Source organism: Alosa sapidissima, chromosome 19 (assembly GCF_018492685.1).
Source record: "Alosa sapidissima isolate fAloSap1 chromosome 19, fAloSap1.pri, whole genome shotgun sequence".
In the NCBI taxonomy this organism is placed as follows: domain Eukaryota; kingdom Metazoa; phylum Chordata; class Actinopteri; order Clupeiformes; family Clupeidae; genus Alosa; species Alosa sapidissima.
The window spans coordinates 30,990,656-31,008,155 of NC_055975.1; the positions used below are offsets into that span (position 1 = coordinate 30,990,656).

The 17,500-nt window shown below is 42.6% G+C and overlaps 1 protein-coding gene across 1 annotated transcript in view; it reads left to right on the top strand.

Moving 5' to 3' along the window:
• LOC121692773 (receptor-type tyrosine-protein phosphatase N2-like) overlaps window positions 1–17,500 on the top strand; it is a 47,561-nt gene that overhangs the window by 23,702 nt on the left and 6,359 nt on the right. The window contains exons 14-21 of the mRNA XM_042071649.1: window positions 3,610–3,674; window positions 4,446–4,658; window positions 5,109–5,291; window positions 5,847–5,994; window positions 8,292–8,365; window positions 8,724–8,801; window positions 9,838–9,957; window positions 15,377–15,540. Coding sequence (XP_041927583.1) covers window positions 3,610–3,674; window positions 4,446–4,658; window positions 5,109–5,291; window positions 5,847–5,994; window positions 8,292–8,365; window positions 8,724–8,801; window positions 9,838–9,957; window positions 15,377–15,540 — 1,045 coding nt within the window. The remainder of the gene's footprint in view (window positions 1–3,609; window positions 3,675–4,445; window positions 4,659–5,108; window positions 5,292–5,846; window positions 5,995–8,291; window positions 8,366–8,723; window positions 8,802–9,837; window positions 9,958–15,376; window positions 15,541–17,500) is intronic.

The following is a 17,500-nucleotide window of genomic DNA, read 5'->3' on the forward strand; positions in this document are numbered from 1 at the left end:
GAACACAAATGCATCGAGCTTATAGGTAAACCTGTCCAATCTCCTACCCGTACCACATCAACCTCAGATTTCCCCCATGGATCATATTTCCCCAACACTTACAGCAAAACTAGCACTCCTAAATATCAGACCTCTTTCAAACAAATCATTCTTAATTTATGATCTAATTTGCACACACAACCTTGATTTTTTACTTTTAACTGAGACATGGTTAGATCAAGCAAACAGTGCTGCTACTCTCATCGAATCAGCTCCCCCAAACTTCAGTTTCTTGAGTGCTACCAGAGCAAATAAAAGAGGTGGGGGGATAGCCACAATTTTCAAGACGTCTTTTCAGTGCAATCAGTCGTCATTCGGTGACTTTACTTCATTTGAATATCTGTGTGCATGCATTAAGTCTTCTCCTCAGATTTTATTACTGACAATTTACAGGCCTCCAAAACATTCAGCTTAAGTTTTTCTTGAAGAGCTAGGTGACCTGCTATCAGTTGTTTGCATAGAGTTTGACTGTCTTATTATATCAGGGGATCTAAACTTGCATGTGGATAATCCTGAAAACAATTATGCCAAGGAATTCATTGCACTAATCGATACTTTCTCCCTAACACAGCATGTACAGGGGCCAACACACTCTCTCGGCCATACCCTCGACCTTGTTATCACAAAGGGTCTCGATGTCTCTACAGCTGTTAAAGACCTGGCCTTATCTGATCATTTCTGCGTGTTCTTTGATGTGTCTATGTCCCCACACACTCAAAACACAGCTATGATGGTAAAAAGGAGAATCATAAATGATCAGACAAGTGCTCTCTTTGAGCAAGCACTTTCACTAAAGTCAAGTCAACTGTCAGACTCTGTAGAAGACTTATTTGATCACTTTAATGCAAAAATGGCAAACATTATGGATGACATTGCTCCATTACAATTCAAGAAAGTTAAGGACAAACAGAAAGCACCATGGAGGCAAAATCCAGCAGTTAAACTTCTAAAAAGAGAGTGTAGGAAGACTGAAAGAAAATGGCGTAAATTCAAACTTCAGATCCACTATGAAATCCATAAAGAGATGCTCCGCACATATAACTCTATAAATATGCAAAGCAAGACAGTCTTTCTTTTCTAACATTATCAATAGAAGTTCAAATAACACTCGTATTCTATTTTCAACTGTTGATAAGTTAACAAATCCCCCCTCACAATTAGCGCCTGAACTTCTCTCAACTAATAAATGCAATGAGTTTTCATCTTTTTTTAAAGGTAAAATTGACAAAATCAGACTCAACATATCTGCTCAATTACAAATTCAACAACCTGAACTTCCAGCAACAAACAGAGGGAAACTAAACTTGATGTCAGAGTTCAGCTTGATAGACTACGAAACACTTGAAAAAACGGTACAGAATCTCAGCTCTTCCACATGTGTCTTAGACACTCTGCCTACCAATTTCTTCAAAACTGTTTTTCACCTCATAGCGGCGGATGTCCTTCAAATTGTAAATGTATCACTGCTGTCTGGCACTTTTCCTAAGTCACTGAAAACAGCTGTTGTAAAGCCACTTCTCAAGAAGAATAACCTGGATGCCTCCATGCTAAACAATTACAGGCCCATATCCAATCTACCTTTTATTGGCAAAATTATTGAAAAAGTAGTCTTTAATCAATGAACCACCTTCCTAACATCAAATGGGTATTTTGATTACTTTCAGTCTGGTTTTCGGGCAAATCACAGCACTGAAACAGCTCTCATTAAAGTTTCCAATGACATACGCCTCAACACAGATTCAGGTAAAACATCAGTCCTAGTGCTACTGGACCTTAGTGCAGCATTTGACACTGTTGATCACAATATTTTACTACACAGACTAGAACACTGGGTTGGATTTACAGGCATAGTTATCAGCTGGCTAAAATCATATCTACAAGAAAGGAGCTTCTTTGTTGCCATCGGAAACTGTACCTCAACACCAACGTCCTTGACCTGTGCTGTTCCCCAGGGGTCGATCTTGGGGCCACTATTATTCAACCTCTATATGCTCCCACTTGGACAAATCATTCAAAATAATTTGATTTCATATCATAGCTATGCAGATGACACACAAATTTACTTAGCTCTATCACCAAACGACTATGGTCCTCTTGAATCTATGTGTCAGTGTATAGAACAAATCAACACCTGGATGTCTCAAAATTTTCTTCAGCTGAACAAAGAAAAAACTGAAGTAATTATATTTGGTAAAAATGAGGAAAGACAGGGTTGCCACTCTCCTTGACACAAAAGGGTTGAAGGCAAAGGATACTGTTAAAAATCTTGGTGTATTAATTGACAGTGATCTAAATTTCAACAGCCACATGAAAGCGATAACTAAATCAGCTTTTTACCACCTCAAAAATATTGCCAAACTCAGAGGGCTGATGTCAAAACATGACTTAGAAAAACTCATTCATGCATTTATCTCCAGCAGGGTTGATTACTGCAATGGACTGTTCACAGGCCTTCCTAAAAAGACTTTTAAACAGCTTCAGGTGATATAAAATGCAGCAGCTAGGACTCTAACAAAAACTAAAAGAACTGACCACATTACTCCAATTCTTAAGTCTTTGCACTGGCTTCCAGTAAGTCACAGAATTGACTTTAAAGCACTATTGCTTGTTTATAAATCTGTAAATGGAGCAGGACCTAAATACTTGTCAGACATGCTTCAGCAGTACACACCTTCTCGTCCTCTCAGGTCCCAGGTGAAAAACCTGCTAGTAAAACCTACAGTTAGAACTAAACATGGTGAAGCAGCTTTTAGCTGCTATGCGGCTCAGCTGTGGAACCAACTTTCGGATGACATTAAAAAGGCCCCAACTGTAGCCAGTTTTAAATCTAGACTTAAGACCAAACTGTTCTCAGATGCTTTCTGCTAACTGTGCCGAGTTACAAATTCTGAATCTGCCTTGATAATTATTCTACTTTGTCTTTTATTACTTTTTTTACTACTTTTGCCTTTGTTTTTGCTTACTAATTATTCTTTATTTTTAAATGATTTTACCTTGTGTTTTATGCTTTCTTTTTATTATGATCTTTACCTTTTAACTATTCTTTGACTATATTGCCCTTCTATGCTTTTATTTGTTATTATTGTTTGGTTTTGTTTATGTAAAGGACATTGAATGACCTCTGTGTATGAAATGTGCTATATAAATAAACTTAACTTGACTTGACTTGACACACACGCATATGATGGTGTGTGTGTCCTGCTGATGGTGTGTGTGTGTGTCCTGCTGATGGTGTGTGTGTGTGTGTCCTGCTGATGGTGTGTGTGTGTGTGTGTCCTGCTGATGGTGTGTGTGTCCTGCTGATGGTGTGTGTGTGTGTCCTGCTGATGGTGTGTGTGTGTGTCCTGCTGATGGTGTGTGTGTCCTGCTGATGGTGTGTGTGTCCTGCTGCTAATGGTGTGTGTGTGTGTCCTGCTGACGGTGTGTGTGTGTGTCCTGCTGATGGTGTGTGTGTCCTGCTGCTGATGGTGTGTGTGTGTGTCCTGCTGATGGTGTGTGTGTCCTGCTGATGGTGTGTGTGTGTCCTGCTGATGGTGTGTGTGTCCTGCTGATGGTGTGTGTGTCCTGCAGAGCACCAGAGGGAGGCGCTAGAGAAGGAGGCCAAAGTCAAGATCCTGGAGGCTGGAGTAACAGACGTAACTACACACACACACACACACACACACACACACACACACTCATACACACACACACACACACTCAAACACACACACACACACTCATACACACATACACACACACACACACACATACACACACACACACACTCATACACACACACACACACACACACACACACACACACACACAACCTTTTTGACCACTCGGGTTACTAGAGAAAAGGTATGAACATATGATGATGTCATGATTATAGTAACCGATTATGATTATCAGCATTTTTATGATACGATTAAAATGTGCCCTAAACCTACCAGCTGTCCTCCAAGCACAGTAGCAACAAAACTAAAGGTCAACAGAACCACATTCATGAACAATTTAAGCTCAGTTTTGAGAAACTTAAATGCATGTGGTACTTTCCATAAGATCATCTCTCAATGCAAATCAAAGCAGCTATTAGGCTAACTGAAAAACACCATGTCAAACTTTAGGTGTGTGTGTGTGTGTGTGTGTGATTAGCTAGTTTGGCTAACTGAAATAACACCATGCCAATCTCTAGGTGTGTGTGTGTGTGTGTGATTAGCTAGTTTGGCTAACTGAAATAACACCATGCCAATCTCTAGGGATGGTGAAGGCTACTGTATGTGATGAGCTAGTTTGGCTAGTGGGGATAGTTTCATTTTTTTGCTGCCTGTAGTTACTGTGTGTAGAATTCTAGAATCTCTCCTCTCTGCTTCCCTCTCTCTCTCTCTCTCTCTCTCTCTCTCTCTCTCTCTCTCTTTCTGTAGAAGACAAAGCTGAAGCAGCTGCCCACTAAGTACAGTCGGTCTGAGTCCACTAAGTACCTGGTTCTGACGGCGGTGTCTCTGGTGTGCATCGTGGCTGTGCTGATGGCTTCGGTGGTGGTGTACTGCCTACGTCACCGCTCCCACCACAAGCTCAAGGAGAAGCTCTCCACCCTGGGCACCGACACGGCCTCGGACGCTACCGCCACCTACCAGGCACGCATGCACGCACACACACACACACACACACACCGCCTCGGACGCTACCGCCAGCTACCAGGTATGCAGCGCACACACACACACACACACACTAAGAGGAATACGCGTGTAGGGGCATGTAAGACACACACACAGACTCATTGCGCTCTCTCTCTATGTGTGTGTGTTGTAATTTTGTTAAAGGTGCTCTAAGCGATGCCACGCGTTTTTTAGGTTAAAATATTTTATGTCACTTACTGCAAACATCACCTAACCAACCACTAGCTATATGTGTCCTGAATACACGGTAAAAAAAACACGATCTCTGTGGACAGCCCAGGCTCCAAAAACGGCAACAAAAACAACCTTGCCCATAAAATTTGTCTGTGTGTTTTTTTGTTGTGTGTGTGTTTTATATGTGTATGTTTATTATTCTGTGTATGTGTGTGTGTGTGTGTGTGTGTGTAGGAGTTGTGTCGTCAGCGTATGGCAGTGAAGCCCCCAGTGGAGAGGGCGGAGTCTCGCATAAACAGTGTGTCATCGCAGTTGAGTGACGGCCCGATGCCCAGCCCCTCCCGCACAAGCACCGCCTCCTGGAGCGAAGAACCCGCCCACTCCAACATGGACATCTCCACAGGACACATGATACTGGTACCCACACACACACACACACTGTTGGACTACTTTTTGCACCTTCACCATGATACTCACTCTCTTGAGCACTTCACCATGTACACAGAACTACAGGCCAGTCCCGGCCCTGTCACTGCAAGCGTCTCATGCTTGATCACCCTCAAGCACACTGTGGATTTTTAATTTAAAATCCACAGTGTTGGTTATATGTTTATACTTATATTTACCATTTCTGCTGTAAGTGCATGTTGTGTGTGATGTCTGTATGCTACTGAGACCTTGAATGTCCCCTTGGGGATCAATAAAGTATCTTATAAGTAATAAAGATAGATACATCTATCTATCTATCTATCTATCTATCTATCTATCTATCTATCACACTGCTTTATCACACACACACACACACTCTCTCACACACACACACTACTTTATCAGGTCTTAGCCCTCCTGGTTTTTGCATTTTACACTTTTAGATGGCGCTTTGTCCAACAACAACAAGCAACAACAGTTCAAATGAACAGTAAACAGTTCAGAAATGTTTGTAATGTTGTTGTTGTTGTTGTTGTTGTTTAGTCGTATATGGAGGACCACTTGAAGAACAAGGACCGGCTGGAGCGCGAGTGGGCGGGGCTATGCGCCTACGAGGCGGAGCCTAACGCCACCACAGTGGGCCTCCGAGACGGCAATGCCAAGAGGAACCGCTGCAGCAGCGTAGTGGCATGTAGGACACACACACACACACACACACACACACACACACTCACATATGCACACACACACACTCACATATGCACTCTATTTTCATAAGCAGTGGCAAGGGGGATTCGTCAATTTTTTGCAACCTTGTGGTGTATTCAGTAATTATGTCCTGTATTTGTTGGTCCCAGTCGCCAGCAACGTTAAATCTGTGTCCAAGATAAGTGTACGAATCATGTCTGGAATATACTCTTATTATTTTTCCATTCATTTTGAATTGTGGGTCATGGTCAGATTTTGACCGGTACCACCTGTTTCCACCACTCCTCCTCTCGTAAAGCACTGCGCATTTAGACTCCTTTACTTCGAGACCCGACCACTCGAGGAAGGTGTCTGTCTTGCGTAGCATGTTATGTATGATGTTCTTTTGACGTGACGACATTTGCACATTGTCAGCGAATGCCTGAACGGGGTTTGGAGAGATGATTTCGGACACTCACATATGCACACACACACACACATACACACACACATACACACACACACACACACACACACGCACACACTCACATATGCACACACACACATAAACGCACACACACACACACTCACACACATACCGCCTCAGACGCTACAGCCACCTACCAGGCATGCAGGACACACACACACACACACACACACACACACACACACACACACACACACACACACACACACACACACCAAGAGGAATACACGTGTAGGGGCATGTAAGACATGCACACGCTACCGCCACCTAGCAGGCAGGGGGACTCATTGCGCTCTGTTATCAACTATGCCTCCAGCCAACTATATTAAACTACCACCTACCAAGCAACTAACACAGCAACCATTGAAATAAAGCATCTATGTCAGTTTCCAAAGCAACCATCATAGAAACAGCTTAATTTAGCATTGTAACAACCATGTCTACCTAAGCAAAATCATTGTAACTATGTCTACATTATCTGTTTTAACACTATATTTCATATCATATGTTTTGCATTTTCATGCACTGGTAATTCCTCGGAATTACATTTTCTAGTTTAACTATTTAAACTATCCAACTATTTAACTGTTCAGCCATTCCAACTGACAATTGTAAACAACTATGACTCCTGCCAACTATTTTCTCTGCCCACCGCTGTTTCAAAATAGAAGTCCTCACTACAATAATTCACTTTTAAATAATGTAACTATTTAACTGTTCAGCCATTCCAACTGTCAGTTATCATCAACTATGCCTCCATCCAACTATATTAAACCACCACCTACCTAGCAACCAACCTAGCAACAACCATAGCAACCTTATACATCTATGCTTGCATTATCTGTTTTAACTACATGATATTTTACATAGCAATTTTGCATTTTCATGCACTGGTCATTCCTCGGAATTGCATTTGAAGTTAAACTTTATATTTGTTTAACATTTAGTTCTATTTAAGTTCTCTTAGCTTACTTATATAGTATAGTATAGTATAGTATGTATGTATATATAGACGGGTTTCCCATTTACCAACAAAACTAGATGCGTGCGCAGCCGTGGGGCAGAAGACGCTTGGGGGCCGTCCACAACGCTATAAACCTAAATAGTCGGCTGCTGTAAGCTACAATCGGAATTTTTTTGTATATCCCTGTTGTCTCAATGATAATAACATCTCATTTGAGACTATAATTCAGAGTTTGCCGTTCATTTGCATAATTAATATAACATTGTATTTTGTCTTTTTTGGCGAAGGCATGCATTCAGTTAGGAATATTGAACATATATGGACATTCTCTAATCATTGTGATTTTGAATTGGTGCAGTTTTCAGCACAAAAACTCATTTTATTTTTTTCATGAAGAGCACGCTCTATGCTGTTCTATGCTGCTTTCTGCCCCTTAGTTGTGCACGCATGTTTCCGTGACGTTGCATAGAAATCCATGTCTACTCTTTTGATCCCGTGAGGGAAATTTGGTCTCTGCATTTATCCCAATCCTTACTTACTTATACTTTACTTATCATAGTTTAGCCTAGCTTAGCTTACCTATACTTTACTTATCACAGTTTAGCCTAGCTTAGCTTACCTATATTTTACTTATCACAGTTTAGCCTAGCTTAGCTTACCTATATTTTACTTATCACAGTTTAGCCTAGCTTAGCTTACCTGTATTTTACTTATCATAGTTTAACCTAGCTTAGCTTATTTTAGCTAAGCTTAGTTTAGCTTAGGATCTCCTTCTGATATCACCTGTCCATACTAGGTGTCAACTTTACCTGCACAGTCTTACAAGGTGTGTGTTTGTGTGTGCTTTCAGATGATCACTCTAGGATTACTCTGCGTTTGGAAAATAGCCAAGGAACATCAGACTATATCAATGCCAGCCCAATAGTAAGGTTTTGCTGTCTCTCTTTCACACACACACTCACACACACATACATACACACACACTCACACAAACATACATACACACAAGGAAACATAAACAAAGGTCACATTATGAAACTGCTTAAATTGTTGCACTCCCTCCTCCTCCCTCCCTCTCTCTCCCTTAATCCCTTTCTCCCTCTCTCTCCCTCCATCTCTCTCTCTCCCTCCCTCTCCCTCCCTCTCTCTCTCCCTCCATCCCTCTCTCTCTCTCCCACCATCTCTCTCCCTCTCTCTCTCCCTCCCTCCATCTCTCTCTGCCTCTCTCTCCCTCTCTCTCTCCCTCTCTCTCCCTCTCTCTCTCTCTCCCTCTCTCTCTCAGATGGACCATGATCCGCGGTATCCTGCATATATCGCTACTCAGGGGCCTCTGCCATCCACAGTGGCTGACTTCTGGCAGGTTTGTTCCTAATGGTCTTAGTGTGTGTGTGTGTGTGTGTGTGACCCCCTTGACTGAAAGTGAAATGTTTGTGTGTGTGTGTAACGGAGGTGAACTGAGCTAGCATGCTAGTAGCCTGTGTAAATCATCACACCCCTAACCCTGGTTCGGAGTAATTTCACCCTAGGGTCCTTTGCACCATGACCCCAAGCCAAACACCCTCCCAGAACCTTTTTTTCCTTGGTCGAACCCTGGTTGAGTAGCGCTGTCAGAAACGAATGACGTTCTGCAGTCGTGATGGAACCAACTTTTATCTCGTAAATTACCCCACTAATAATGCCCTGAATGGTACCAAACTTCTACAGTAGTACAACTATGACCTTTAGTCCAATAACGAGGCATTAGAAAGTTTGTAAGTGCACCAGGAGTTTATTTAAATAACACTTGCCTCTGCATCTGCTACTATACCGCTGCGTCAACGTTTCTTCCGTGATTTGGGAAAAGCCTGTAAAAGTCCTGGCAGGAAGCGATTACATCAACGTTTTTTGGTTTATCCACTTTTTAATATTTTTTTCCGAAGTGTTTACAACTTAGTGTTAACTAATAATTGTTGCAAACTGGACTACGAACAAAATATTAGTGCATTCCTGGATCTACATCCTTATGCATGCTTCCTGCCAGGACTTTTACGGGCTTTTCCCAAATCACGGAAGAAACGTCGACGCGCTACTCGACCAGGGTTCGACCAAGGGAAAAAAGGTTCTGGGAGGGTGTTTGGCTCAGGGTCATGGTGCAAAGGACCCTAGGGTGAAATTACTCTGAACCATTGCTTAAAGAACCCTTCTAACCGCTGAGTTGGAAGCCTGGGCTTTTAGGGCTGTGAGCGTTCGACTCCCATGCCGGTGTGTGTGGAGGTGGCGGGTTCGAGGGCTGTGAGCGGTGGACGAATTACGACCTCTGTTACATGTGTGTATATGTGTGTATTTGTGTGTTGCTCCTCACTGAAGTATGAGTGTGTGTGTGTGTGTGTGTGTGTGTGTGTGTGTGTCTCTTGTAGATGGTGTGGGAGAGTGGTGCAGTAGTAATCGTGATGTTGACGCCGCTAACTGAAGGTGGAGTAAAACAGTGCTACCACTACTGGCCTGATGAAGGATCCAACCTCTATCACATCTATGAGGTAAACACACACACACACACATACACACACACTCACACACAGATAACCTGTATCACATCTATGAGGTAAACACACACACACACACATACACAGATAACCTCTATCACATCTATGAGGTAGACACACACACACACACACACACACACACACACACACACAACCTCTATCACATCTATGAGGCACACACACACACACACACACACACACACATACATACACATACACAGACAACCTCTATTACATCTATAAGGTACACACACACACACATACACAGACAACCTCTATCACATCTATGAGGCACACACACACAAATCCTCGATCACATCTATGAGGTATACGCACACACACACACAACCCACTCCCACTGGTCCGAGGCCTGTCTATTGAGGAAAAGGAGGATAATCATCCCTAGCCTTTTAAAGAGAATTATACAACAAGTGGGTTCTATGGAACTATTTATTTGTTTCTAATTGGCAGAGACCAGAGCCCTATCTATAAGCCTCTATATATATTCCAATATATATCTAGCCCTATCTATAAGGCTCTGGCAGAGACATTCCATGAGTTGGAATATCCACTCGAATTTCAAATTCAAAGGAGCTTTATTAGCATGACTGTTTGGATTGTTGGACAGATCTTGGGCGCTATTTTACCGACGGGATAATTGACTGTTGCGCCTGACGCAAATCTAAAATGGGGTGGTCTGAAGTAGCTACATTAATCATGGGTGTGGTTTGGGCGTAACATGCAATAAACCAATCAGAGCGTCATCTCACATTCCCTTTAACAACAGGCACGCTTGTTCCATATCTGATTGCTATTATGGTGGCGTATTTGCCAGGTGCAGCCAGGAGCGTTCACAGCGCTATAATCACTGTTCAGTTGGGAACAGTTAGCTATTGATTTTTCCTCTTGACAAAATGTAATACAGAATTGTCACAAAGACATACTTTCCGATGGATCACTCTCACTGAATCACGAGGTTATGAATGCATGGTGATATTTTTGCTATGTACAATGTAATCTGTAACATTACCTCTCTATAGACAATGCATATCTTCTGTCATTTAATCGCTTCTCTCCCGTGCTGCCGCTGGGGCATTTGGGTTAAATGGCATCGGCATGCAGTTCAACATCACGTCTCCTTAAGTCCTCTAATATTTCCTAATTTATGTCATCAACACATCCGTGATTCGTGAAAATGTGTACGCTACATTTATGCCTATTTTTTCACATCTTAATAGTGATAATATTTTTCTTTGAAATTATGTATGGTTTACAGAAATGGGAACTACGTTGTAGAGAGAGGAGCGAAGTATGCGTTGCGCAGCACAGGCGGCCAAGCATGGCTCCTTACCATCAGGCAACTCAACAGTTTCCAAGTTGACCTAACTTTCAACTCTGCACAGTATCCCATTAACTGCATGACAGTAGGCTATTTACAATATTTTCTGTAAAATAGAGTTTGTAAACATGTTATCATCAACTTAATGCACGCACAACATTTGTTTGAGCAGGAGAGAGAATAACAATAAATGGATGCAGCAACTACAGAAATTGTAGCCAAGGCTACTTGCTGCTTTCTTGTACTATCTGTGGTTGCTGGATAACAGCACATAAAAAGCTGATTAAGCTAATTCACTAACTCAAGACTTCAAGGCCATCATGGATATAAAATGTTTTTTGAAAATAACGAAAGGATGGAGGGAACATAGCAAAGCTTGGAGTTATTTCAGATGGGCTACAACAAGGTAGGCAAAATTATGATGCTTAAAACCTTAGCGCAGCTGGAATAATGCTTAGGTTGATGCGCACGCGATGTTTAATACACAACGGTAAATTGGAACAAAACTAAAGGTAACTTTAGGCTGTATAGGGTTGCATAAAGTTTTCCAAATTAATAGGTCGTAATTAGGCGTTGTTGTTGTAAAGATATTGCATGTAGATGTTGTACTACAGTATATAGGCTACTAAATGTTTAGGTCACCAATGCAAGAACAAAACCGGGAAATGGACAAATATTATCAAATATTATCAAGGCAAGGAATGTTTTGGTGTGCAACGGATTCATTAATGCAGGCCTGGGATCATGCATGCGCCCTTAAAATAGCATCTGCATTTGTGCCACAGACTTTAGACCAAGGAGTTCCTGGGGCCTGTACTACGAAGAGGGGTTACTGGCTTATCTGGGTAACTTCGAGAGTAACTTGATCACGTGTGGCATAACTTCCCGATTAACCCGTACTACGAAAGGTGGATATGTTTTAACCTAGGTATGCTGCCATGGCAATTTACGCTGCATCTCAAATTATGTTCTTGGTTAACCCGAGGTTTCCGTTAACCACACCCTTTATAAGTACCACCCCTCCACTAACAATTCGAGACAATGTCGGCGTACCTGGATGATCCATACGACATTGGAGCGCAAATCGTGAGGTGCTCTCTTCGAGGGGTTTTAGAGACCGCCATATATATATATATATATATATATATATATATATATGAAGATATAGATTGTCAGCCGAGGGAATTCGTTATCTTTGTCAGATGATCTAGGCAGAAGTCTCTAATGTCACCCGTCATAGAAATGCCTTTACGTGGACATTCATGTATTCCATCTAATCGGTGATGCTGAACATCTGAGCAAGAATACTGTATGACCGTGCCTTACAGTAGTGTCCAAAGACACCTTTTTCTTGTTAGCTGTAAAACAGAGGCCAAGTGAAGGCGATAAGCATACTAGGCCTACATGTTTTCATAATTAAGAAATATTAAAGGAGAATTCCGGTGTGATATTGACCTAAAGTGTATCGAAACATGATACCGAGTGTGAACGTATGTCTCATAGCCCATCTCGGCTTGTCCCCTGCACTCCAAAATCTGGCGCTAGTTAGCCGATGCTACCAACATCTTTTTCAATAGTGGTGCTTCGGCATCGGGCTAGCCATGCAAATAAATCACTGTTTTACACCCATTTACGAGGCTCAATGTATCTCCACACTTCATTGGTAGACTTCCGAGGGCCCTGACATTTAAAACGAGACATTGAGAACTTTGAAAAAGCACTGGTAGTTTACTTACAAGACGATTTATACAGACAGTATCTTCACGAAGTTTAGCGTTTGCAGCCATCTTGAATTTAGTCACGATAAGTCGAGCAACGAGTAAGAATGAACAGGTATGATAAGGGATCAGATTCCAAAAATAATTCAGTGGAAATGCATGGATTCCAGTTGCTGCTACTGGAAGAAACTGGAATCCATGCATTTCCACTGAATTATTTTCAGATTTTGGAGTGCAGGGGACAAGTCGAGATGGGCTATGAGACATACGTTCACACTCGGTATCATGTTTCAATACACTTTAGGTCAATATCACACCGGAATTCTCCTTTAATGCAAGTTATGACTATATAAACCACTATTCTGAATAATGTGTTTGTGTTTCATTTTCACCTGCTGCCATGTGCGTTTGGCAATGGTTAGGCATACACTAAATCAGTCAATGGGGGCTACTTAAACATTCAATTATCCTATTACTGTAATCACGGCTGTTTGGGGCAGCCGTGGCCCACTGGTTAGCACTCTGGACTTGTAACCGGAGGGTTGCCGGTTCGAGCCCCGACCAGTGGGTCGCGGCTGAAGTGCCCTTGAGCAAGGCACCTAACCCCTCACTGCTCCCCGAGCGCCGCCATTGTAGCAGGCAGCTCACTGCGCCGGGATTAGTGTGTGCTTCACCTCACTGTGTGTTCACTGTGTGCTGTTTGTGTTTCACTAATTCACGATTGGGTTAAATGCAGAGACCAAATTTCCCTCACGGGATCAAAAAAGTATATATACTTATACTTATCTATATGCCCACTTCTGAATTGTGTTGCATCTGTAGACCTTTCTATGAACTCAAAATAGGCAATTTAATTATTTCAACTCATTTCATACATTCCGCAAGCTATTAATCCTCTGTAACACATATTTGAAGAACATGTGGAAATAAAACTTTACTTTTAGGCATTTAGGCTACCCGATCTGCAATACGTTGCCAACATCCTTGCCTTGCTTTGTTCACTGCCGACATATTTGATTTTTGTCGTAGAGTGGGTTTTAATTCCTCATAACTTGTCATAATAATTGTGCATTCCTCATCCGTAAAATAAGGTGATCGCGTCATCATTGAAAGTGGTGACTTGCGCTGCAACCCGCCCCTTTTATGTGAACACGCACAAACTCCAATTAGGTTAACCCCGGCTCAACAAATCAACTTCATAATCAGCGTCGTAGTACCGATTAACACCACTTAAGATAACCAGGTTTTGTCAACCCCGGTTTAACAAAGTAACCCTGGGTTACATCTGGGTAGGTTAAGCTCCCTTCGTAGTACAGGCCCCTAGACTGTGGCGGAATTGTTTTCTTAAACTGCAAAATATCAACGTTTGCGCCGGAACACGCCCCGTCTTTTCGCTGAACCACCCCCGTGGGCGCAATCGAATTCCCTAATTTACAGGCACGTACCTGTGGAGGGAAAATTCCAATATGCGCTGACTGCAAAATAGGAAAGACAAAAGCGCGAGTATACAAAGTCAATTGCGATGGAGTGCAAGATAGAGCCGTATATCTCTTTTTCTTCCCCCTTTCCTCACTTGTACTATACCATCACCAGTCATCAGCCATCCTTGTGTTTGGCCCTCATCTCACCTGAGGTCCCATCCCTACGACTGCCCTGCCATCTCACCTGAGGTCCCATCCCTACGACTGCCCTGTCATCTCACCTGAAGTTCCATCCCTACGACTGCCCTGTCATCTCATCTGAGGTCCCATCCCTACGACTGCCCTGTCATCTCACCTGAGGTCCCATCCCTACGACTGCCCTGTCATCTCACCTGAAGTCCCATCCCTACTGCCCTATCCTTGCCTGTTGCTGTCCCCCTGCCCGGATTCCTGGCCAGCACAGCCTAGCGACCCACTACTTGCCCTATGACAACTCCTAATCCCCCTGGACAATTACTTTCCTACGCTGGACTATTCGAACTTTCTGACACTAAATAGGATTCATGCATTGTCATACTGGATATGTAACCATCCCACCTCTACACCTGACTAACTTATTCATTTATCATGTAAACAGACCTTACTGTTCTGTACTGACCCTAGGCAGATGGGTCAGGCCTTTGAGTCGTGGATCTGCTTGTGGTTTCTTCCTACATGTATTTCCAATTCTAGGGAGTTTTTCCTTGCCCCTGTTACTCATGGGACTCATAAAACCACAAAGACCCATTGGAGAGGGATCTGGAATGTTGGTTACCTAGCAACCAAGACGCTGTCTATTAAAAATGGAACTATTTTTTGATGCGTAAAAACAAAGCCTCCTCATGCCCCTCCTTGATGTGTGTGTGTGCGTGTGTGTGTGTGTGTGTGTGTTTCAGGTCAACCTGGTGTCAGAACATGTGTGGTGTGAGGACTTCCTGGTGCGGAGCTTTTACCTGAAGAACATGCAGAGCAACGAGAGTAGAACCGTCTCCCAGTTCCACTACCACACCTGGTTACCTAGCAACGTACCGGAGACTCAGAGCCTGCTCGACTTCCGCAGGTGCATACAGTACACACACACACACACACACACTTGATATACTTTATTTGATTCCACTTTACAAGTCAAGTTACATTAGGAACACACACACATTTATGTTTACATGTATTCATGTAGCTGTTGCTTTCCTCCAGTGGCTTATATTGAGGAGCATTCAAGCTACATAGCACAGGGAGACCTTAGCACAGGGCTCCCCAAATAGTTTAGCCCAAGGGCCTAATTATGTCAAGCATGCCAAAGCATTCAGGATACCCCCACAAACATTTAAGAATTTAAAAATAATCTGACCAAAACAAAATACCACCTACACAGATATTAATATGCATTTCTACTGGCATACTTCCTAGTGACATAAATGCAAAAAATATGAAGGGGAAAAAATCATGAGACGCAAATATCTAGGCTGACATAAGAAATATGCAGATATGATCACATCACACTTTCCCAGATATGGGTAGCCCAAACTGTCCTGAAAAAGGATGATATAGCAAGTATAGCTGGCCATTACAATGACCAATATAACTAGCTTATCTCAGATTAACTACAGTAGCTGAACGACACCACTGACCACTTCTGCATAATTTCATGGAGTGCTGAAATATACACTTTTGTTGACCTTTTCTGAACTGTGAGACTCAGAAAATGCTTTGTGGTTGTGAACTTATTGCAATATTATCATAACTATTCTGCCCTACATATAGCCTGGCGAGCCAGACCCACATTAAAATGTAGGGTCTGGGCACTCACCGTTCGCAGTGCTCAGTCCGAGGGGCGGGATAATCAGTTGTCTTTCAAATTCCCTCTGCACGCAATAGGACGCAATAGGATATTTGTTTTCAAGTAGCAGGGAATTCAAGCCAAACCGTTGCAACTCTGCCATCAATCATTATGTTAAGCCCACCAAACGACTCCATACACGATTTCAATGTCCTGATTAAGTTTCGATTTCTGGAGCTCACAAGCCAACGGAGAGTTGCTAGACTAGCCCTGGCAGCAAATGTAATTTGCTGCCGCTAGGGGCGCGTCTAGATTTCTAGGCTACCCTACAAAGGCAAAGTGCAGTAACTACATATTTGGTCAAAATTGAGTTACGAAATCCAACCTAATACCGAGGCTAACCGCAGTGTAGATACTACGTTCTGCCTGTGTTTACCTGGCTTTGACGCAGATACTGCGGTCTGCCTTGTAGCCCCATCCAAAACATTCCATCACACACACCACAAACACGATAGCTGCTAGAAATATATTGTAAAACTGACACAAACATCATGGCACAATCCCGAGGAAAAACCATGGTGGAACTTGCTTTGAAATGCAAGTATCCAAACAACGGTAAGGAAGATGGATAACATATGAACAACTAACCAGTCAAATAACACCTAAATCTATTAATTATCATAAGCCTCGCGCTAGGCTACTAGCTAGCGAGCCGCTAGCATATTAAATCATTTTAGCCTACCTGCTCCCTTGAAGACTGTAGCATCTATCCAGTCTGGAAATGCTGTCATAATCCAAATACGATCTTGCCTTCATTTCTTAAGCTATTTTCGTTTCAGGCAGCTAGTCCAATTGTTGTGAAGATTACATTTAGTTAGTCGACTGGAGCAAAGTCACTGTTAGTTTAGCATTTCCGTGCTAGCCGATCTCCTGAGGAGAGCCGTGTAGCGCCTGCAGCCTGCAAGGACAGTCTTGAAGTAAATGTCACTTTATCTCGGTTGTTTACTTCTCAATACACACGCTACATCACATGGTTTAGGTAAAATATCGCGTTGTCTAATTGATAGCAGAGCCCGTCTACGGAGAGCCTCCCCACTCTCTATTAATCCCATACAAACCGAATTTGGCTGCAGTTCACCAGAGTTCACCTACAGTAGATGGCGATCGCGGGCGAGTCCAAAATACATGGGGTCCTATGGAGCTACATGGCTACATTTATTGTTTTCACCTATTTAACAACTGA